The sequence below is a fragment of the Helianthus annuus genome, chromosome 11 (assembly GCF_002127325.2).
Source record: "Helianthus annuus cultivar XRQ/B chromosome 11, HanXRQr2.0-SUNRISE, whole genome shotgun sequence".
NCBI lineage: Eukaryota > Viridiplantae > Streptophyta > Magnoliopsida > Asterales > Asteraceae > Helianthus > Helianthus annuus.
Window position 1 is genome coordinate 50,014,733 of NC_035443.2, and position 25,234 is coordinate 50,039,966.

A 25,234-nucleotide genomic window follows, 5' to 3' on the forward strand; every position below is an offset into this window, starting at 1 on the left:
AACCAAGAGGCCCACTCGCAACCGCCCGGTTGCGAGTCATGGTCTCGGGTCGTGGTTTCGGCTCTCATATAAATATATACATAATACATACATATCACACATATCATGCAAAAATCACGTTTCCATTTAATAATATATATATATACACACAAAATATTACAAGGTGATCGTTCGGAAAAACCTCGAGTGTCACATTATCCCCAAGTTTTAAGAACTTTCGTCCCGAAAGTTGAAGCAGCCACTGCCAAGCTAGCGTGTTTCAACGGGGTGTCACAATATATGTAAGTAATATATTATACATTTAATGTCTTCTACATAATGTGTTGTTGTTTGTTACCCGGATAAATAATTAGCCTTCAGCCTCACTACTTGATTTTGAATGGTCATCTCACAAATAGGACGTCACTTTACGATTATCAATACAGTTACCTGTTGGAATACTACTTGACAATATGTTCGTTGCATAATTTGAATGTACATGCAGATTATGAGATTTCCGAGTATCCAAGTATAATTTTCGTTTTATACGTCTATCTTTAGCCTTATTTTGCGTGCTGTTCGGAGTAGAAACTGTAAACGTTAAGAAGCATTGAATGCATGTTAGAATAAAAACAGTTAAGTAAATAAAATACTTTTACATATATAGCTATAATGTATATATATATATATATATTATATATATTATAAATCTATAACAAAAAAGAATTGGTTAATATAATACCATTCGTAATATCTGAAAACGGAATCCTTGACATCGGGCCGGGAACATCTGTAAGTAAAATATACATAAAATAGTTATTTGTAAACACGTCACATTAACAGTTACTTAATAAAAGACTATCTTTCGTTGACCAGAATTGTTACCTTTTGTAGTATCTAAATTCCATTGATCATTGCATGAAGACGAAGGTTGATGCTTTGATCTTTTAGACATGGCTTTCGCATTGAAAAAATATAGATTCATCAATTACACCATTAAATACATGTTCGTATGATTGACAATAAACGTCATTATACAATTTTCATTGTGCGACTCATTGAATAAAAAGTAGATTTCATAATTACTTATTATACAAATCAATAAAATAATATGCAAAATAAACATCATCCATAGAATAATCAGCAATATTAGTTTTCGGTTTTGAGAATTAGTCAACTCTCGAAAATACGCTAATGCAAATAGATGTGTACACAATTCATAACGCTATTGTTTACACACACATTTCAAACGACCAACTGCTTTTGTTGGGAGTCTTGACACACATTCGTTAACTACTATTTAAAATCCTAAACCTTCAATGACATGACTACATTTAAAAAAACATAAATTAGATTTAAATTATATTGAAAGCATTCAAATAGGTCGTATGCATAGGTTTATGATTTAATTGAGTAGTTGAAAGACATCAATAAAGTTGTAACATAATATACAAACTAAAAAACTTAGTAACTAAGATCTGTAGAAAGCCAATTCATGAAAAGTAATCAATTTTGTATTTTAAGCACGAATGAAAAACCAACGTAACAGAAACAAAACACAACAACCAAAGAATCAACTAACCGAATTGAATTGTTGATGAATATGAGATCGTAGTAGATGAAATGAGTTGAGATCTTTTGTCTTGCAAACTTATGTAGAATATGACTACTTATAAAGAATTGTTGTAGTGAAAGTATTTTAGGAAAGTACGTTAACTATTATGGAAATATTATTTGATTTATTACATTAAATTCCTTTATAACAATATTGTAATTTAAATTTCTTACCAAAAATATGGTTTTACGTTTTTGGTATGATATAAATGATTTGATTGTAGGTCAACACCATTTTTGATTATTTTTAGTATAGACCTATTAAATAAACTGTATTATTTTTTATACGAAATTATTTTTTGATTATTTTTAGTATAGACCTATTAACACATATTTACATATATATACGTATATCACTAAATATTGTAAATGGTTAAAATCGCCATATACGTTAGAAAAAAAACATAAAAAGGAAACCAAAAATGAAAAAAAAATCGAAAAACATAAAATTTGAATGACGATGGACGTAAAGTCTGTCGACCTCAAAATGTTTCATACAAACTAAAAAACAAAGATGGTTTTATATAGCTGTACTAACACACCATGTTCATTCAAATCCGAAAACAGGTCAACAGTGTAATATTTTGGCATGTCATACAAATAAACCATAAAAATTGACGGTAATATGCATACAATCTATACATAAAAAAACATCTCTTATTCATTTCAATTGTTGATAACAATAAAGAGCATATGTTCAAACACAAAACAAAAACCAAAACATTAAAATGTCTGTAATGAGAATGATAAAACCAAAACATTAAAAGTAAAAGCAAATGAGATGCTCATTATATGTTTGTTATCAGTAACTACTCTTCAACATCCGGATCCAAACGACGAACGGTCACATCAAGATCAACACCGTCCTCTACCTCAACGCCGCATTTTTTTTGGTTTGGAAGACGATTGCGAAGAGATCCCATCATACTCATAAACGCTATCCAAATTTCGCTTTAACTCCTTTTCCATACGCATATCAGGTATTGTCCCCATCCAACATGTATGTTGTAAAAAAGGTTCTGGACACATTAGATATTGGAGTTACATCATCGCCAGTACGGGAAACAGAATCCTACAAAGTAACATAAATACTTTAATTGCATATACAATTTATAGAAAAGAGTTTTTTTTCTGCTGATTACAATTGTAAAGGATATACCTTGGCGAGATCCTCGTTTGTTGGGTCTATAACAGGCAAACCACCATCTTCACGGTCTTCATCAGCAGGCTGTGATTGTTTCATAATATATTATGTATAAACGATAAACATTTCAAAACATATAGACGACTAAGTAATTCTTAACCTTATCCTACCTGGAATACATCAAAATTCCTATCCAGCTCCGAGATCACGGTTGTATTATCTGTTAATTTGGAAACAGAGTATCCATCAAACTTCTTTTGGATGTTATACAAACTTATAGCGATCTTGAAGGCCAACTTCTTTCCGAGTAAAGCTTTAAGTTCCTCTGGGAATCTTCCTTCATTAGCCAACTGTAAAAAAATACATGTGAAGGTTAAAATTAATCTAAATAACATGCTATAGTATATACACAACATGTCAGCATTGATACAGTATTAATTTATACATGAAATACCTCCAAGTTCTTGTCTAGCAATTGATTGGCGTTAACATTGAGAAGCTTTACGACCTCACGCTCAAACATGGTAAGAGTAACAATGCCCGTACAATCTTGAACATGGATTAGAACCTTTATCCTGAACAACAACAATTATTCATTGCTAACTGATTGTACAAATAAAATAATAACAACAAAATTGGTAACATAAAAACTATTATCAATACCTGGGAACGGAATACACGGTCTTCTTGTTACACGGGGCATTCTTGCACTCGAGGATAACAACCTCCTCAACACCATCAGTTCCATCAGCTTTATCTTTTTGAACCGTCTTGGTGGAGACCTTGCAATTGCAGTTCTTACATGCATTATAAAACCATTCACTTTCCGAAGCAAAACTCTTTATGGTGCCAAGAACAATAACAAATTTTTTCTGAGAAGGAAGACAAAAAATGAATACATGTGCCATTTCACCTTACGAAATTACATACTACTCAATTTAATAAAAAAATACTACCTCAGTTATTTCGGTAAGGGCTCCTATAGTACTGAAGTTAATATCTGTTAGAAACTCGTCGGTAGGAGATTTCATTACAGTTGAACTCAGACCAGAGTACTCGGACGATTTCTCGGAGGACAGTTGTGCAATGAAACTGCAACCAAACTAAGGGGTCATTGAATATAAAAAAATAATGTCTACATTTCTGACTGAAAATGCTATGTGCTAAAAAAATAAGACCTTTTCTTAAACTGGTTAATCTCATCAATATCCTTGTTGATGAAAACACGAGTAACCGTATACATGTTGGAGACGTATACAAAACCTGTATGTAACCAAATTAACATACTCAGTTTAAAGTTATTACAAAAGATATTAGTTAGACATATATGTTATACCTTGCCAAAACCTATATTTTGCAAATTGAAGAACGATAACAACATTCTTTTCATCTTTGTTGTTCCTTTCAAATTCCAAAATTTGCTCGGCATATTCATCCCATAGTGTGACATAGATTTGCTTATGACTGTATTATATTCATTAACATAATATGTTGATGTAAACATTAAAACCACTGTTATAATAAAATACATAAATACCTTAAGTATAACTTACCTCAAATATTCAAGCATAACCGTTAGCTTCTTTTCCTCTTTACCATTGTTATTGTTATCTTTAAGTTCAAACGGAAAGCTTCTAACAACATAGCCAATTACGTCTAACAAAAATTATAGAAAAAAATTAAATCAAAAAAGGTTTATAACAAATATATACAGAGTGTATCATATCATAACAATATTCAAACTTAAATCTATTATATATACATATATCTATTATATAGTTGTAGTTTTTGGGAATTAAGAAAATATAGAAAATACCAATCGAAGATTTGAATGAATTGCTGTCATCTTCAGGATTCTCTACTAAATAGTCAAACGGAACAAACTCAAATCCCCACTCAGAGCCAACAGCCTTGTTGCAAGCAGTAACAACCGTATTATCATTGAGATTAATCTTCAATGCCGACGAAACGTACTTAACTTTTTGCCGATTTTCCCCCAACGATGGATTACGAATAACCAAACAGTGGTTTTCCTTCAACATATGTTGATACTCTCATGCATTTTTTGCTAAAACAAATGCCTGCATTTTAGTACCCTGCAGTTGTCAATGAAAAATAAATGGTTACGTAAGTAATAATGGAAAAAATAAAATTACACTATCAACGATCTTTATTTTAAAGAGGTAAATATAATAAATAAAATTTTTATTTCGAAAACCTACAGCTTGGTCCATAATGATCATGTCATAGCAGTAGACCTGTCTTGGATTGTTGAACGAGCTCTTGACCATAATCGGACAATGCGGACCTTGATAGTGTAGTTATCTTGGTTCAAATCCAAATGATTCAGGAGTGTGATTGGTTGTTGTTCCATTTCTAAATGGTGTCAAACAAAACAGTTAGTATGATCAACAACAAAAATTAAAAAGAACACATATCGAAGGTAAGTAAAAAATGCATTATATAATTAAAAATTAAAAAACATGAATAAAGTTCGATGACATATGAAAAAACCTACGTATGTCTTTTATGATGTTGACACAGGAAAACGATATGTTTGAATGACATAAAACATAAAGTATATATAATGCATTAACTTATTATATAATTTTGCAAATAATGTAACTAAATGATGTAATGGTAGTATCATTAACAAAAAAATAAATGATTTACATATTTAAGGATATGATTTATATAAGTTACTAATACCTTTCCTAATTCATTAAAAATCATTGACCAAAATATCATTGACCAAAATATCGTGATAAGTTAGAATTTTAGTTTATTTGTTTGAATTGACATAATTGAATTATTTAGGGTAGTGATTAGAATTGATTGAATCCTTTAAATCACATCCTTAAAAACGGTTTCCATATATTAGTAGATACAATTATATATAATATTTTGAAATTTTTATGTTATAATAATAAAAATATTAATAAAAATATATATAATTAAATTATTATAGGATATCTATCCAATATGTGTTTGTCTAAAGAGACTGTTTAATCAAAACATAAGCACAATTTTCTAATCCTAAGGATATCATTTTTATAATATGGTTTTAAAGTTTAGATATACAATACTTTACATTATAAATAATAATATGAATTAGAATAAAATCATTACCTTGTAATGGCAGTAAATTGTGCTTATGTTTGGATGTAATAACACATATTATTTGACCAAAACATAATAACTTTTAGATATGTCGACGCACTATCTTTTGTGTCATGCTTTTAGGCGACTGACGTGTATCACCTTTAAAAAAGGATCCCCCATTAACAAAATGTAAAACATTACCAATTTCAACAATAATGTCATTATAAGAGTTACACGGATATAAGATTTAGCCATAAATTACCTTTCAAGACATTGCTTGTTGCAGTCCAGCATAAGCGCAAAACAACGGTTATATCACAATACTTACAGTGACTGAAAGCTTTACTCGAAACCAATGCTTGTTGCAGTCCAACACGTTATGCAAAACATGTGTTATATGCAACATAAAGTTCTTTTGAATATGCGAATATATGTTGTCTCATAACCAAATCATCTTATATAAACAAAATATGTGTGCTACTATCATTGATTAGAAAAAGAACAATGACACATACCTGGGTATACGTGCAGAAGCTTCTGACGCGCATGCTATGGCATTCAGTTTTCCACACCAAGCAACAGCACTGTTCTAGCAGCAGAAGCTTCTGACGCGCATGCTATGGCATTCAGTTTTCCACACCAAGCAACAGCACTGTTCTAGCAAAAAGGTAAAATTTTAACCAATGGACACATATTCTAGTTGCATATAATGATTCGGCTCTTGAAATAATCATATAGATATCACTGCTAGTGCTAATATCATTATATGCCAACCAACCAAAACCAGCTGGAAGATACTACTTACTAATTCACTTTACTAAAACACACAGGAAAACATACGAAAATCCACCAAATTCTCAAACAAAATGTATGTTCAATGTAAGCTTGTTACTATTTTAAATTGCAATAGTCAATACATATGAACGTTGATATAAATATTATGATTTTATACACAAAAAACTGATAACAAAGGTGACATCCTTCATAACGTAATACCAAGTAGAAAATAACTAAAAACATATTACATTACAATTGTATATGGGATGCAATAACTAAAAAATATATATAAGGCAAACATCAACAATATGAAAGGTGATTATAACATGGTAAACAGCCAATAAAAAATAATTGCATTTCAAATCAAACACATGTGAAAATTAAAAACAAAAAATATTGTCTATTCATACTCAAACAACCGTTATCGTGTTGAAAAAGAAATTTAACATCCTTCAAAACATAGTACCTAGAAGAAAATAACTTAAAAGACATAGTAATTTGGAAAAAAAAAGGATAATACTTCATCTTCACTTGTCTCGTGTTTTGAAAAAATGGTTATATGACCTCCGAAATTACCAAAACTCCATTGTTCCTTTCATAACGAAGCACATACGCACGACCACTAACCAAACCAACTTCACGCATAAATCTCTCCCAGCCTCTAAAAGCATACCTTGGTCCTCGACGTGCACGCTCAGAACGCATTTCCATAACTAAAGAAACACCATTGATAGTCTGAACGTTCATCGCTTGAACATCATGTAACGACACATTCTCAACAAAACACTGTGGGAAACGCTACATCACATTTAAAAAAAATACGTATCAGTGACAATCTAACTGATAATATTCATAAATAAAGTTAATCAGTAAAATCAACTTATGTTAGATTACGAATGACTTACAAATAGATAAGTAAGGACCCACTCAATCTCATACACATCGTCGACGGGTAGAGGCGGGTTCCCGTGAACAGGCAGGTCTTCATCATCAGATACTTGATTGTCAACATTAACATGATTGTCAACATTAACATCTTGAAGTGGAAATTGATCCTCAGCCACGCCATGTTGAATTCCGTCTTCAATATCATTTTGTGCTTCATATTCTGGTTCAGGTATAGGTTGTTGTTCAGGCACTGGAATTCCCATTTCAGCAACTAAAGACCCATCATCGTGTAGACGGAAAACTATGAGATTAAATGTGTAAGTTTCAACTCTATGAAACACAAGAAAATCCCACTTGACCAAAGACAAATCAGTTGAAATCTGTGAGAAGTCGAGGATGTAGTAATGAATATTCCACAACTTTTTAATCCTTACAGTCCTTTCTTGAGTAGGACTATAACGAATCGTGACAATATTTTCGAGAAGATCATCATTGAAATTATGTTCCATGAATTTTTTTGGCAACTACTGCAAACAATTATAAAATATGTCAAATATTTGGAACATAAACTTGAAAAGTATATAATAAACATAACATAGCCAATAAAATTTTTAAAAACTTACAAAATTTTTCGCTTCAGGAAACATCATTACATGATAAAACTTATCTTTCACATCCAAATCACGGTCACTCTTGAAATGGTAGATATCAATTGTGTTTTCAGGAAGGACCTTAAAAAAAATAAAATCTGTCTCTTCAATTCCAAAATCCGTAAAAACGTTTGACCATCCATCAGTGATAAAGCATCCGTTAGTCGTCACTTTGATGTAAACATGCTAGAGCTGAGAACCTGTTCTCAACGTGACATGCCCAACAGGATAGCTTAAGTTTCGAACCGCATCATTGTAAAACGAGGCAACGGCTGTAATATTTAAGAAAAAATAAGTTATCGAAAAAAAACACGAATACGAATAAATTTAAATAAAAATTTTACCAGACATGACGGTGAAGCATCATAAATAATCTTCACAAACGCTGGAGCCATGACTGTATAAACAATAGAATAAGTATCAGTGATATAATGCATTGAATAAGTACCGATGATATAAACATTTAATATACTAAATATTACACAATGTGGACGTCTATAGATTTATTATGAGATAAACGAAGTAACCAAGTAAAAGCAAGTTACATTATAAAAAGCAATTTCAAAAATGTTTACATTCATAATTTCAAGCTATTACAATTTCAAGCTATCATGTAAACTTGAGTTGTAGTAAGTGCATATGTAGCAAACAGTAATAAAGAACAAATTTATAGTTCTACATGATTCAATCAGTATGATCTATGTTTCCCTACGGTTTCAATCAATCATAAGGCAATCTGAAGTATATTTAGAACTAACTTTACTATATAAATTTCTTAGTATATAACCACAAATCCTTGCAGAAAAACAGAATCTAACATATGCAGCTCTAATTTGCAGCTAATCCTTGCAGAAAAACAGAACCAGTTAAACATATTAAAAAAAAAGCCCTAAAATTTTCTACTCACTAATTTGCAGCTCTTAATTGAACATCAAATAAACCTAAAACGTAAGAGCATCAGAATAACAGTAGACAAAAATAAGCCCTAAAAATTTATACAACATCATAATTAGTCAATATAAGAAAACCCTAATATAAGAGTCATAAAAATTGTTTACTTATTATATTCAGTGCAAATCGATAGATAATCGGCCCTTGAATCAAAAACATACTCACAAAAACCCCTAAAATTTGCTACAGATTAAAGAACAGAGAAGTATGCATACATATTAAACAATCGTACCTTAAAATAATGCTTCACAATTCGATTGACTGCCAAATCGATGTGAACAAAAAGATAATGATTGATAAATCGATTAACAACCGAATCGATGTGAAGAAACGGCAGAATACGTATGGATTTATACATCTAGGGTTCATATTTTGGGTGATGATTATAAAGAGATATGGAAATCGGATATATGGTAGAGTGATTTGAGGAAATTAGAGAGAAAGATGGAAACTTCAATTTTCCTTCTTACACTGAAAGTGAAAAGCGGGATATAGTATATTGCCGCTCATTGCCGCTCAAAACAATTTTTAGAGATACAATCACATGACACGTGGCATTAAGTGTTGTAAGAATAAGACAAATGGCCTAAGATTGTTTTGTTTTATTATAATGTATAGATTAGTAAGTTACAAAAGAATAGAAACTATAAAAACACAAAATCTCATTAATTAATACTCTAACAACCCCAAAAATTAGTAAATTATAGGATAAATATGGAATTTAGTATACCAATGCATATTTGAATGGCAGTATACCTATTTCCATCTATTTAACTAAACTGAAACCTGAATTACACCGACCCGATAACCCTAAAGCCCGAATATAAAATGGTTTGTTTTTCAACTTATATTCCCACCATTGACAACACGAATAAAACGACCCGGTAAACCCGATAAAAAAACTTGAAGAGCGCCCTACTTTAAAAAAAATTGAACCATTTTGTGCGCAAACGGACATATATAAATCTGATGAAAATAACCATGGATAAAAAATGAAGATGTATAATAGCATGTTAAACAAACGTAGTTTTGGGAAATAAAATAAAATTTCAAATATGATGCTTTCTTATTGAAACAGAACATATAGAAATCAAAATGAAACAAAACCAAAAACCAATAGAAATGAACAATTAAAATATGAATTAGCACATAGCAAGATATTAACTTTAAAAAGTGGTAGAAGACCTTATTGAGTTCCGCAACAACATCCATCTGACTAACTAAAATATGAATTAGCACATAACTACTTAACTACTTGATGCATATGTTGCCTCAAACAAACACGAAAATGAAGTAAAGCATTCACACATTTCTAACATTTTTTCCTTACTTGTACTTGCTCCTTTCAAATTATATAGCACATACCTGACTTATTTTATCGATAACATAACGATCAAACTTTCAAACATTTGCTTCTAACATCAATAAATTCTACTAATCACAATTAACTTTCACAAAATCCCCTAATATTCACTTAAGACTTGTCAAAAACTCAGAATCAAATAAAAATTAACCTAAAATCTCAATCAGGTAAACAAAATTAGTAAATAATCTTCAAACATTCACTCTAACATCATAAAATTAAAACAAATCCCCAAATATCAAACACATTAACACTCACCAGACTTGTATCACAATCACCATCCAAAAACTCATCAAAATCACCAGCCTTCCAAAAATCCTTAAAGCTCGGAGCAATAACTTCATTCACGACATGTGGCTCCACCTCCTTCCGCGGCAACGAATCAAGAAAACCGTCCGGTAAAACGATACTGGTAATAGAGATATTTCAATATGAGAGGAAGACTTCAAAAATCAAAACACAAAATTAGTAATCAAACATGATTTCAGAAATCATCAATACAAAATCTAGATATCAAACACAAAAATTAAAACTTATAACCTACTGATACTAATAAAATACCTTGACGAACTTTCAGGCATCTTGAAAACCTACAAACAACGGTTAAAAAAAAACCCAATCAGATTATATATTAAAAAATTAAAAAATAAGAACAAAAAAAACAATGTCATGAAGTTGTTATAAACATAAATCTATTAAAAAAATCGATAAACTAAACAATATATTAACAGAAATTGATATTCATTTAAAATATGAAGATTACTGATAATACTGATTATGAACTTCAACCATATATCTTCCTTTATTCAGTGATAAGAACAAAAATCAAGGATTCAAAGACGCCGTAATATATGACTAAAATACATACCGTCATTGTTCGAATAATCAGTATATTGATACCTGAAAAGAACGATACAAAACAAAAAAAAACCCTAAGATTCCGATTATCTTCCTTTATTCAGTGATAAGAACAAAAAAATCAAGGATTCAAAGACGCCATAAGAGAGGATTAACATACATACCATGATTGTTCGAATAATCAGTATATTCGTACCTGAAAAGAACGATACAAAACAAAAAAAAAACCCTAAGATTTCAATTATTCAGTGATAAGAACAAAGAAATCAAAGATTCAAAGATGCAGTAAGAGAAAAGTAAAATACATACCGTGATTTTGGAATAAGAAACCTAAGATCTTCGATTATTCTTCAATCGGCTGCTGAAAAAGAAGATTATTGAAGGAAAAAACCCTAAGAATTCGAAAGAGTATGAGAGAAGGATAATAGATTGAAGAATTGATAGGATATTGCTTTATATATGAAACGACAAATCAGGACCCGGATACACAATATGGATCCCGTTTCGGGTTTCACATCAGGGAAATTAGAGGATTAGAAAATGGCGGGAAAATGAGAAATAGAGGCTCTAGATAGGTATGGCTTTTATTAGATTGTAAAGATTCTTAAATAAAGTATACAAACTCAAACACAGTACGCAACTATACAACCTATTGTTGTCTCTTTCCATGGAACAGAAAGCACCAAAACAACAAGGAATAGAACAAAATCATATTTACAAATGGCTTTGATGAACATGCATGCAATGACGACGTGTTAACATTTTTCCTCCAACCCTAACAACTTGATACAAGCAATTTCACACGTAGACACCATGCAGTCGCCCAACCCCCCTATAAATCCACCAACTTTCATACCACAATATGCATCAAACTACCATACCTATTACATCAAACACATCCTACAATGGCAAGGTTTTCGATCGTGTTTGCAGCAGCAGGAGTACTCCTCCTCGTAGCCATGGCGGCAGTTTCTGAGGCTTCCACCACAACCATCATCACCACCATCATAGAGGAGAACCCCTATGGCAGAGGTAGAACTGAATCCGGATGCTATCAGCAGATGGAGGAGGCGGAGATGCTCAACCACTGCGGGATGTACCTCATGAAAAATTTAGGTAGCCCTGATTTTTTTTTGGGGGGAGGCCAGACATACCCCTATATAGAATTAGAGTGGTGACGTAACAATTTTAGTAGGGGTACGTTTAGTAAAAACAATAGCATCCTATTGTTTTTACTAAACAATGACGTAACGTACAATAGCATCCTATTGTATGTTCAGCACAACCACCTTTAAAAAAAAACAATCACACACACGCATCATTTAGTTTGCTACATTTACTACTAACTCACTAATGCATGTTGGTAGTTTAAAAGTGCTCGAAATTTATATGGCCTGTGGTGATTTGTTTCTGATCAGGAGAAAGGAGGCAAGTTAGTCCCAGAATGAGAGAAGAGGATCACAAGCAACTTTGCTGCATGCAACTGAAGAACCTAGATGAGAAGTGCATGTGTCCGGCAATCATGATGATGTTGAACGAACCAATGTGGATAAGGATGCGAGATCAAGTGATGAGCATGGCTCATAACCTGCCCATAGAATGCAATCTCATGTCCCAACCATGCCAAATGTAAACCAGCTGGTTCTAAACTGCATGACTAGCTAAGTCCCCTGTGGAATAAAACGAGATTCACTATCACATCGTCGTGTGTTGTTGTTTCAATGTAATATCGTCCATCGTGTGTCTCGTTATTAATAAAATCGGACTTGTCTTTTTATATTTCCATGCTTATTTTCTTTATTTGCATTTGATTTGTACAAATAACGTCAGATTGTTTTTTATTTTAAGTTTTCTAGCTACATATAATAACGATAAATAACATTCAACCTAGATATGGATTATAGTTTTACTGGTCTAAGATCCTGCGAGTCTCGCGGGTGTCTTAACACAAACATATAATATCTACTGGCATTGAAGCCCATGTAGATCATTATTTTTATTCTAGGCCTTTCCAAATTATAAAATATGAACAAATAAAACAACACAAACATATAATATCTACTAGCATTGAAGCCCATGTAGATCATCGTTTTTATTCTAGGCCTTTCCAAATTATAAAATATGAACAAATAAAACATCTGTTGCAAGAATGATAAATATGCTTAACACCTTTTAAACATTGAAAACTATTGAAATGCTAACAGTTTAGAAACATACTTAAGCATTGCAAAGTTCATCATGTTTTTCTAACGGCCAACTAAACTTTTATTTCATCATCTGCAAGTTGCAGATCACAAACTTACACCCCATATATACACCAAGAACAATAGCTAAAAAATCAAACAGACAACAAAACATCACCCTATACAGCTAAGATCAAACCTACACCACACCTCCTCAATGATGGTTGTTATTGTACCTTGTTTGTTCTAATAAACAACCACTTTTCTCATCTTCCAGAGGCACCAAAAAGCCGTTTGCAAGATCCCACAAAAATCTTTTTAAACCTTCTTTGATCCGATAATCGCCTTATGCTGCTCGAGAAGATCCTTCATGCTAAATGCGACCACCTTACACCAACCAACACGAATTAAATACATGTTCTAGAGATTCAAGGGCTTCCCAACATAACGGACACGTCTCGTCTTGAACTGGGATGATCCTTCTTCTCAGCGAGTCGCACGTCAGGAGCCTATTCAGTTCCACTCACCATGCCACAATCCCGACCTTCTTTGGTACCCAAGTATTCCAGAAACACTAAAAACGCTCTTACTCTGGGTTGAGAATTAAGGCCTGCTTCTTTACGTTTCTTACCGAAAAAACCCCCTTTACTATGCAACTCCCAAACCCACCTATCCTTCCCCACCCCAAGTCACTACAGGAGCCATAGCTTGTAGCAAAAGACTAAACTCAAAAGATTTAGCAGTGGACACAAACTTCAGCATGTTATATATAAAATCCAAGTAAAAATAGCAGAACATAAAACCCAAAATTACTAATATCCAAAAGATTTATCCGATCCTTAGAGCTTTTGGTTCTTAAGTTGAATACCATCATTGTTTCATCTATCCCTTTGAAATTGAGAACTTACCTTCTTTTCCCGATGTATTTGAAAACCCATTCATCACCATTGGATAAACCCAGGTTTTTCCCATCTTATTAGAGCATACGGATCCAATCTGGTCATTCAAACAAAATCAATCAGAAAGTGATACAAAACAATAAAAGAGACTGTAAGTACATCAGATTACTTAAAAGAAGACTATTTAAAAAAATGAATACATTGTTCCGTGAAAAAAATGAATACGGATCCATCTATCCCTTTGAAATTGAGAACTTATTCATATCTTGATTACATTAATAAGAGTACTTACACGTTCTCTGACGACTCTATTTATTCTCCTCACTACATACCGCAATTTTTGTCCATCGAAATCTGTCATCCACGAGAACAGAAGTAAAAGAGAGAAGAAATTACAATATAGATATAACACGTATTACAAATTAGTAACAAAGATGTCGAGTTGTCGACACGAATGCAAGTACACATGTAAACATTATTGTATCATTTCGGGTAGCTGAATTTATATCTCAAATATATAGGTAAACATTATCGTATCATTTTGGTTGATAGGTTGCAAGTCTATGTACAAAAGGGCGGGCATGCACAACTACCATATGTTTCTTCTCTCTTCTTTAACGCCCGTTAACGTTAACAGGGCAACGCCCCTCAGGGTGGAGGGTGGTGGGAGCGCTTGCTTTCTATGTAAACAAGAAACAACTCCTCCCTCCTTTACAATATGTCATATCATCTTTTTTCACTATTTGCTATAACTTGTCAAATCACAAGATATAACAACCCTCCAAAATTTTTTTCCCAACAGCCTAATATATTTAGAACATCCCTATATGTCCTAAATTACACCCTATATACGAGAATTGACCCTAAATACCTTTATATAACTAAAAATAAAATAAAAAAAATTCATGTGACACTCGCGGGCCACGAAGGCTTTGCCTTCAAGGCCTCAGGCTACGCGGGGCGCGACAGCTGGTCGTCAAGGCACAGCCCGGTGCTGCCACGTGTCACGCCATTTGTCGAGTCTACCCCATGACCGGGCCAAGCTAGGCCCTATATACCCTATGTCGCGGGCCGCGTAAAAGTAAGCCCAGGGCTTACGCGGGGCGCGAAAAACCATCGACCAGGCACTATAAATAGATGCAATTGGCCTCAGTTCACAATTCGTCCCACATTCGAAATTCTCTCTAAAATTCTGAATATTTGAAGTAGTATCGGGCATTATACCCCCTAATTAAGGAAGTTCTGCCTCGTTGTAAGTATCATAACCCCCGGTTACATATTAGATACGCTGCCCGATTGATCTAGGGTTCCGTAACGGCTGTCGAGGTTCTGCCCGACGTAGTTGTTGGAATTCTGTTTCGGGGAGAGTATAGCTAATGTAAATATTGGGTTATTATACTAACACGTGTGCATTGTGTAATTAATAGATAATCACCACGAAATCCAAAAGGAAAACCCCAAGACAACAATGTGAGTAATCTCCTTTTTGTGAACCTTTTTGCAAACTGTTTTTACAAAACCTCAAATTTTTTACATTATATTGAACAGTGATTGAGTATTTGTATTATACAATTATCGTCGGTATGTTAGGGTTTTGTATACAAAATTTGTTACTACACTATGAGTAGTAACATGACCACAAGTCGGGTTGACAGTACCGTGGATGGTAATTAAAGTAGATGGAAACAAATGTAATTGCGAGATCGCCCTTAATACTGTAAAACGGTTTTACCTGTCTTGATTAAACTGGGATTCACTCACCAGTATTTCCCACTGACATAATGTTTTTAAACGCGTTTCAGGTAACAAAATGTGAAAGCCAAATAGAAGCCAACTGTACAGCACTGAAAGCTTGGAAAAGTGGCTATAAAAGTTACCTAAATAAAGAGATATTTTTATTTAAATAAAATAGGGTTTATCCCTATGAAAATGTGTGTACTGGAAACTTGGGATTATCCCACGTGTTTAATATCATAAAAGTATGGTATTTTACTCTGATAAAATATTTCCTAACTACGGTCCTGATGTAAATTCCGCTGCCAAATTGTTAAACACCGATACCACTAAAACTGGCCGCGACCACCCGTTCACAGGTAGTTAGGGACGGGGGTTGCGACAGAAGGTGGTATCAGAGCTAAGCCACTGATTAAGCCACAGAAGTGTTCTGCTGACACCAAAATTTATTCAAAATGTTAGGAAATAATCTACGGGATTTCGTGCATATCTATATATTATTGTTATGTGTTATTTGACTATTTGTTAGTTTACAGTATGAGCGACCAAGTACCTTCAGACGCTTACCGTCAGTTGTCCAGCTCACCTAGGGACGAAGGCACCTCTTCACAGCCTACCCTCTCAGGTATTCGGCTGACAATGAAGACGGGATATTCGTGTTCAAGGCACAATCTGAAGAGCCATTCCCTCCTAAGAAAAGAGGATGGTTCAGCAGATGAGCTCATGAACGTAGGAAGAGGATGAAAAAGTTACAACAGCAGCGAGCTTTAGCAGCCGCTAAGAGAGAAACAGATGCTCACACCCAAGATATGCTCAATAGGAGTCTAGCAAATTTTCATATCCTAGCAACTACAGCTGCAGACCCTAATCTAGAGCAACTCATAGCACCCCAGCCGTTACCACTGTTTCCCACACAACCAATGGAAATTGAAGCCAACCCAGGAAACCAAATCCCAATGCCTGACCTTAACCCAGCTAACATATCTAAAGTACCAGCACCCCATCCCTCAGACCCAGACTACGATCCGTGGTTTGACGACCATAGGGATTACCAACAACGCTACCCAATACCAGAGGAACCCATGCCAAACCTAGCAGCCTACCCAGACCTGGACCCTCTAGACCCCTACTACGATAATGACCAATATATTAGGGAGATTCTAGAAAATCCTTACCCTTACGAAGAACCCATGCCCCAGTTCCCAAACCCGATACCAGCCCCTGCACCACCCATGAGCGCTGAAAATGTGCAAGAACTCCGAACCTTTGGTGAGGAGATTTTAGAAGGAAGTGAGAGGATGAGGCAGATAGGAGAACGACTCGTCTGGAAGTATGACGAGCGTAATATGAAGTTCTGGATGAACCCATAGCAGTAATAGTAGTAGTAATAATAATAATAATAATAATAATAATAATAATAATAATAATAATAATAATAATAATAAAATAATATATAATATGTGTGTATGTCTGAAAAAAAAAATCTAGACAATAGCTACGGATGCCTAATAGTATTGTAATTTTTGATTTCAGTTCCAGTTTGTACTAGACGTATAATATATAAGAAAGAGTAAAAGTCGCAATGTTCGACGATTTTGATCAATATGTTGTTGTGTGATTGTTTGCATTAAATATTATCTTGCGATATTAATATGTGGCAAATGTTAACCAACTGGGGTAGCCCAGTTGGCCACCGACACCCACCTCTTCCCAGAGGTACCGGGTTCGAGTCTTGGGAGTGGCATATGTCGCCCAGGATAAGAACTCGGCAGGGGGAATTCACCGCGGAGCTAGCTTGGTCGGGTAGCGGCTCCCGGAGTGGGATCACTCCGGCGGTTGGGAGGACCGTGCACTATCCCCCCCCCAATATGTGGCAAATGTTTAAAATCCAGATGGACAACGAAGTAAACCAGGAAAACCAGAATAACGATAACCAGAATAACAATAATAATGGAAACCAAGTGGATAATAGTGCCATCCAACACATAGTGGCACAAGGGATTATAGACGCAATGCCATATATTATCAAAACGGTTAAGGAAGCGGATAATAAAAGTAATAATGGCAGTAAACGACCTACTAAACCAGAACACAGTGTAAACAATGGACCCATACTTCAAGTGCCCATTCCCAAAAGAAGAAGAACCATGTCTTATGGTTGTTCTTATAAAGAATTCTGGTCTTGTAAACTAATGGAATTCTCGGGCAATGAAGGGGTTGTTGTAGCTCTACGCTAAATAGAAAAGACTAAGGCAGTCTTAAAAATAAGCAAGTGCGCAGAAGAGGATAAGATAATGTTTGCCTCCAATTTGTTTAAGAACTCAGCCTTAAATTGGTGGAACACTATCCACCAATCTAGGGGAAGTGACAGGGTTTACAACATGGAATGGGAGGAATTTGAAAACATGGTGGAAAGAAAATTCTGCCCTCCCAATGAAAAAAAAAAAGAAAAACAGATAGCAAATAAGTTCTTAAACCTTAGAATGACTTGAGTAGATAGTAAGGGTTACACTACTTTATTCTTCGAATATGCTAGAAGAGTGCCAACCCTTGCATCACCATAACCAGTATTAATCTCCCGTTATATCTGGGATTAATCAGTGAGATAAGGCATGTAGTCAAGGCAGCTAGACCCCAAACTATAGAAGAAGCTGTAGAACTAGCAAACACCTTGACTGATGAATTAGTGCGTACACGAGAAGAGGACCAGAGGAGGAACCTAGCTCAAAGGCTTACCCAAGAATTTCGTTATGGAAATTCCAACCGTGGGAAAAATGTAGGTTCTACCTCTGCACCTTATTGTAAAGCCTGCAAGAAGAAGCATTCAGGAAGATGCTCCACCTACTGCAATTTCTGCAAGATACCAGGACACAAGGAAGAAGATTGTAGGAAGAAACCTAGTAATGGAGTGTGCTTCAACTGTGGAGAAAAAGGTCATATCAAGCCACACTGTCCAAAGCTAGCTCCAGCTACGAACAACAAGAATATTAAAAATGCTAGAGCATTTGTTCTGACCGCGGAAGAAGCTAAGATGATCCCTGACGTGATAGCCGGTACGTTTTTAGTTAATGATGTTTTTGCTAAAGTATTATTTGACTCTGGTGCGAACCAAAGTTTTATTAATACTTCATTTTGCAAACTTCTCAATCAACCATTAACTAAACTCCCACAAGAATGTCTAGTAGAGACAGCAAATGGGGAAATTATTAAGATTATCGAAATCTTGCAGGGAGCAAGAATAGAATTTTCAAATCAAAAGTTTATTGCAAACCTTTATCCAATGAAACTGGCAGGATTTGATGTTGTATTAGGAATGAATTGGTTAATAGCCAATAAAGCCAATATTCTATATGATCAAAAGGCAATCCAAGTAAATTCACCAAGGGATGAAAAGATCACAATTAAAGGAGATAAGCCATCTAGATCCACGAAATTCATCTCTGTGATGAAAACAACAAGTTATGTAAGAAAAGGATCATTAGTATATTTGATTTCCATAATCATTAACACTAAAGGAAAAGAACTAAAAGATATTCCAGTAGTATCTCAGTTTCCAGAAGAATTACCAGGACTACCTCCGGACAGGGAAGTTGAATTTAGAATCCATCTGCTACCAGGAACAGCACCGATTGCCAAGGCACCTTACTGTTTGGCACCCGTAGAAATGCAGGAACTGAAGAAACAGTTAGACAAACTATTGGAAAAAAGATTCATACAGCCAACTTCATCGCCATGGGGAGCACCAATTTTATTCGTCAAAAAGAAAGACAGGTCAATGCGTATGTGCATTGATTACCGTGAATTGAACAAAGTCACGATTAAGAATCGGTACCCATTACCAAGAATCGATGATCTGTTCGATCAATTACAAGGAGCTCAATTTTTCTTTAAGATCGATTTACGCTCAGGATATCATCAATTAAAGTTACAGGAAGAGGACATTCCTAAGATCGCTTTTAGAACAAGGTATGGCAATTATGAATTTACTGTCATGCTATTTGGTCTAACCAATGCCCCAACCGCATTTATGGACATGATTAACCGAATATGTAAGCCATATTTGGATAAATTCATAATTGTTTTTATAGATGATCTTCTCATTTACTCTAAGAGTAAAGAGGAACATGCAGCGCATCTGCATGCACTTCTAAGTTTATTGAGGAAAGAAAAGCTTTATGCAAAGTTTTCGAAGTGCGAGTTTTGGTTAGAGGAAGTACAATTTCTTGGACATTTTGTCAATCATGAAGGAATTCATGTGGATCCCACAAAGATTGAGGCAATTACCAAATGGAAAACCCCTGACTCACCAACCGAGGTTAGAAGTTTCTTAGGATTGGCCGGTTATTATAGGAGATTTATCCGAGATTTTTCTAGAATAGCCATTCCCTTAACTAAGCTAACCTGTAAATCTGTTAAGTTTGAATGGGGACCAAAACAAGAAGAAGCTTTTAGAATTCTTAAGCCAAGATTAACCAACGCACCCATACTAGCGTTACCAGAAGGAACTGAAGACTTTATAGTCTATTGTGACGCTTCTAAGTTAGGTTATGGATGTGTGTTGATGCAGCGTCAAAAGGTTATAGCCTATGCATCTAGACAACTTAAGAATCAAGAAGAAAATTATTCAACCCATGATTTAGAATTAGGAGCCACAATTTTTGCCCTTAAAATTTGGAGATTATCTTTACGGTAGTAAGTTTACCATTTTCACAGATCATAAGAGTTTAAGGTATGTTTTCGGGCAAAAGGAGTTGAATATGTGGCAAAGACGCTGGATGGAAATTCTTAGCGATTATGATTGTAATATCCAGTACCATGCAGGAAAGGCTAATATAGTAGCCGATGCCTTAAGTCGAAAATATCATGAAAAGCCAAAAAGAGTACGTTCTCTTAAATTAAATCTACAAGTAGATTTAAATAAACAGATTAGAAAGGCACAAGAATCAGTAATCAAGGACGATACTGAGAAGTTGAAAGGAATGATTAAGGAACTAAATCAAGGAACTGATGGAATTTGGAGATTCCATAAGAAAAGGATGTGGATACCTAAATTAGGAAATCTACGCCACCGTATATTAGAAGAAGCCCATAAGTCTAAGTATACGATGCACCCTGGAAATGATAAAATGTATCAGGATTTAAGAAAGAATTTTTGGTGGATAGGAATGAAGAAGGATATAGCAGCTTATGTTTCTAAATGTCTAACATGTTCACAGGTCAAAGCTGAACACCAGAAACCCTCAGGTTTATTACAGCAGTTAGAGATGCCAGTATGGAAATGGGAATTGATAACAATGGATTTTGTTACCAAATTACCCAAAAAAAAGAAAAGGTAATGATACAATCTGGGTGATTGTAGACAGGCTAACTAAGTCAGCTCATTTCCTACCAATGAAGGAAACCTTCAGTATGGAACAATTAGCCAAGTTTTATGTAAATGAAATAGTTTCATTACATGGAATTCCTTTATCAATTGTTTCTGATAGAGATAGCCGTTTTATCTCTCATTTTTGGATAAGTTTCCAAAAAGCCATGGGAACCAAGCTAAATCTAAGCACATCTTATCATCCTCAAACGGACGGACAAAGCGAAAGGACAATTCAGACAATGGAGGATATGCTTAGAGCTTGTGTAATTGATTTCAGAGGTAATTGGGACGATCATTTACCATTAATAGAATTTTCTTATAATAACAGCTATCACACAAGTATCAATGCTGCACCATTCGAAGCACTTTATGGACGAAAGTGCCGAACCCCAGTCTGTTGGGCAGAAATTGGAGAAAAGCAACTATCTGGACCTGAGATAGTGCAAGAAACAATGAACAAAATCATTCAAGTAAAGGAACGACTGAAGGCAACACACGATCGACAAAAGAGTTATGCTGATAACAGGCGAAAGCCGTTGGAATTTCAAGTAGGAGACAAGGTGTTATTGAAAGTTTCTCCTTGGAAAGGAGTGGTAAGATTCATCAAAAGGGGAAAGCTAAGCCCCAGGTATGTCGGACCCTTTGAGATAAATAGAAGGATAGGACATATAGCCTATCAGCTACAACTGCCAGAGGAAATGGCAGGAATACACGATGTATTTCATGTATGTAATCTCAAAAAGTGCTTAGCCGATGAATCACTAGTAGTACCTCTTAAGGATATAGAGGTAAATGAGCAGTTAAAGTTTGTAGAGAAGCCGCTACAGATTGAGGACAGGAAAGTCAAGAATCTCAAACACAAGATATTAGTTCTAGTCAAAGTGAAATGGGACTCCAAGAGAGGACCTGAATACACTTGGGAGCTTGAATCAGAGATGCAAAGGAAATATCCACACGTATTTCAGTAGACCTCGAGGACAAGTTCTAAAACAAGGTGGGGAGGATATAACAACTCTCCAATTTATTTTTCCAACACCCTAATATATTTAGAACATCCCTATATGTCCTAAATTACACCCTATATACGAGAATTGACCCTAAATACCTTTATATAATTAAAAATAAAATAAAAACAAAATTCATGTGGCGCTCGCGGGCCGCGAAGGCTTTGCCTTCAGGCTACGCGAGGCGCGACAGCTGGTCGTCAAGGCACAGCCCGGTGCTGCCACGTGTTACGCCATTTGTCGAGTCTACCCCATGACCGGGCCAAGCTAGGCCCTAAATACCCTATGTTGCGGGCCGCGTAAAAGTAAGCCCAGGGCTTACGCGGGGCGCGAAAAAACATCGACCAGGCCCTATAAATAGATACAATCGACCTCAGTTCACAATTCGTCCCACATTCGAAATTCTCTCTAAAATTCTGAATATTTGAAGTAGTATCGGGCATTATACCCCCTAATTAACGAAGTTCTGCCTCGTTGTAAGTATCATAACCCCCAGTTACGTATTAGATACGCTGCCCGATTGATCTAGGGGTCCGTAACGGCTGTCGTTGTCACACCCTAACCGATGGCTGAATCATCGGGGCATGGCACTGAGCGAAACAGATTGTTCAAAGAAATTCCATAACAACTATTATTACCGAATAGTTTAAATATCACGTCCCATATCGTGACCCATAAGATAAATTTAGTTATTACAGACATAGATATCCTTCAAACAAAACATGTTCCAACAACTCAGATTTAAGTACATAAATATAAATTGTCTTGGTTTCTAGACTCTTTCCTAGCCTCTATTTCACAGCAGGAAGAGAAAGTAAGCATCCTAAACACCTGTCACATAAGTTAAAATAAAGTCAATACATATAATGTAAAGGTGAGCATACAAGTTTGGTAATAGCATATAGGGTTCGAATAGTTTACGCATAACCAGAACGTACACAGAGGAAAACAAAGCATGTTAATTATCGACATGGGTCCATCGATACCAACGACTGCGGGTTGACTGTCCGAGACAGTTCGCAATACAGGATTACCTTCGTAATCCTTGCAAGTAATTGTCCTTAACAACCCCCGTGTAAACGGGTGCTGAGTCCAAACTATAGTACTATGTTGCTAAGGCAGGTAGACAGCATTCCATGTGTAAACATAACAACAAGCATTCATTTAGTCACGTAATACATGCATTCGGTTAGCGTTCTAATAGTTTGAATAGTGTGTTCGATTGTGAATTTGATAGGTAACATATGTAACACCCAAAAGTGCTGAAAGCAAAAAGGGATCGAGTATATTCACAGTGATTGATTATGGATTGAAGGGAGCGCTAAGAGTAGGGTTAGCCTGAATAGTTCGATAGTACAACAATGAGTAACGCGGAAACGCAACAAGTGTAAATGGATCGAATAGCCTGGTCGATCGAACAGCAGGTTCGATCGAATGGGCTGTTCGTTCGGTTTGAAAGTCCGTTTGAAAAGTCATGTTCAATCGGCCGGTAGGCTCGATCGGCTGGACCATTCGAGTGGATTGTTTCTTCCTCTGATGTGTTTGTGTATGATGGTTTGAACTTTTGAAGTTTTCGTTGTAGCATTTGAGAACATTGAAGTGTTCTTACCTTTCAGGTCGATCGATCGAACGACCTGTTCGATCGGCCGGCTTAACCGATCGGTTATACACTTCGATAGTGGTTTCTCAGTTGGATGTCGCTCGATCGAGTAGCAGGCTCGATCGGGTGGCACCCCATACTACAAACGAGTTGTAGAATTGACTGAGTGCTGAAGCATAGTATCTCATGATCCGAATAGTAATGTTTACCAATCGAGTAGCATATTCGATCGAACATCACTTCGTCAATAGTTTACTTCATGAAGTTTGAAAAGCGTGGGACCATGTGCTAGCCGATCGGCTGGCCCGGTCGATCGACTGGTATGTCCGATCGGCTGGGCTGTTCGTTCGAACAGCCTAGCCGTTCGGCCAGCAATTCTGACCTCGTCGGCCTTTCGTCTAACACTTGGCTGTTTTGATTGCTTTGATATGATTTTGAGGTGTTTTGACAACGAGTTGAACCATAGAACGTGGGTCCTTACTTGCTTCACCGGTTTAGACTAGAATCACCCAAGTCCGGCTGGTGAACTGTTCAGAACAGTAGCTTAACGTTTAACCCAGAATCGGTGAACCTTGTAGATAGAATCCGAATCTTGAACCTCTTGACTGTTAGAATGATTAGTTGGTTGGTTCAAGCTCCGTTTCTATCGGTTTTCAAGACATTGAGTGTAAAAGAGTTGAAAGAAGTCAAGAATTCTTCTTTCAATCCCTTTTCACCGTGAAAATGTTAAGATTCTTGCAAATCTTAGTTTGTTTATGTGGAAATCGGTTAGCTCTAAGCTATTCATGGTTGAATAAGGCCAAAACATGATGTTCTTCAAGAACACCATGATGACATCACCCAAGAACACATAGATCTTGATGATTTCACGGTTAGAATCCAAGATTTGAAAGATAGAAAGATGAAGAATCGTGTAATGATAAAAAAACGTACAAGAATTAGAGTGAGAACTTACCGGAGTTGATAGAAATCTGAGAAAAGGTGAAGAACAAGGGCTGGTTCGGTCAGAGCTTTCCAAATGTGGAAAAGAAGACAATGACAACCCTATTTATAGGCTCCAAAAGAGGAAAGTGGTAACCGATCGGCCAGGGTCTCCGATCGGTTGGGCTGCTCGATCGAA

General features: G+C 35.4%; 2 protein-coding genes across 2 annotated transcripts; one reads left to right on the forward strand and one right to left on the reverse strand.

Annotated features, from left to right (window-relative positions):
- Positions 1-2,569: 2,569 nt before the first annotated feature.
- On the reverse strand, positions 2,570-4,779 carry LOC110890338 (replication protein A 70 kDa DNA-binding subunit B). The gene is made up of 10 exons (XM_022137934.2): positions 4,554-4,779; positions 4,291-4,393; positions 4,074-4,201; positions 3,916-4,000; positions 3,694-3,829; positions 3,401-3,609; positions 3,192-3,312; positions 2,908-3,087; positions 2,753-2,821; positions 2,570-2,665 (listed from the first exon to the last, which is right to left on the reverse strand). The coding sequence occupies exons 1-10, from the start codon at positions 4,777-4,779 to the stop codon at positions 2,570-2,572; spliced, it is 1,353 nt and encodes a 450-aa protein (XP_021993626.1).
- Positions 4,780-12,183: 7,404 nt separating this feature from the next.
- LOC110892047 (albumin-8-like) lies at positions 12,184-13,105 on the forward strand. The gene is made up of 2 exons (XM_022139425.2): positions 12,184-12,442; positions 12,745-13,105. The coding sequence occupies exons 1-2, from the start codon at positions 12,232-12,234 to the stop codon at positions 12,957-12,959; spliced, it is 426 nt and encodes a 141-aa protein (XP_021995117.1). The 5' UTR covers positions 12,184-12,231; the 3' UTR covers positions 12,960-13,105.
- Positions 13,106-25,234: the final 12,129 nt, after the last annotated feature.

Coding starts and splice junctions, on each gene's coding strand:
- LOC110890338 (XM_022137934.2), bottom strand. CDS start 4,779: ATGTTGAAGGAAAACCACTGTTTGGTTATTCGTAATCCATCGTTGGGG. Junction 3,830..3,915: donor ATTAACCAGTTTAAGAAAAG/GTCTTATTTTTT, acceptor GTTTGGTTGCAG/TTTCATTGCACAACTGTCCT. Junction 3,313..3,400: donor ACCGTGTATTCCGTTCCCAG/GTATTGATAATA, acceptor GTTGTTGTTCAG/GATAAAGGTTCTAATCCATG.
- LOC110892047 (XM_022139425.2), top strand. CDS start 12,232: ATGGCAAGGTTTTCGATCGTGTTTGCAGCAGCAGGAGTACTCCTCCTC. Junction 12,443..12,744: donor GTACCTCATGAAAAATTTAG/GTAGCCCTGATT, acceptor GTTTCTGATCAG/GAGAAAGGAGGCAAGTTAGT.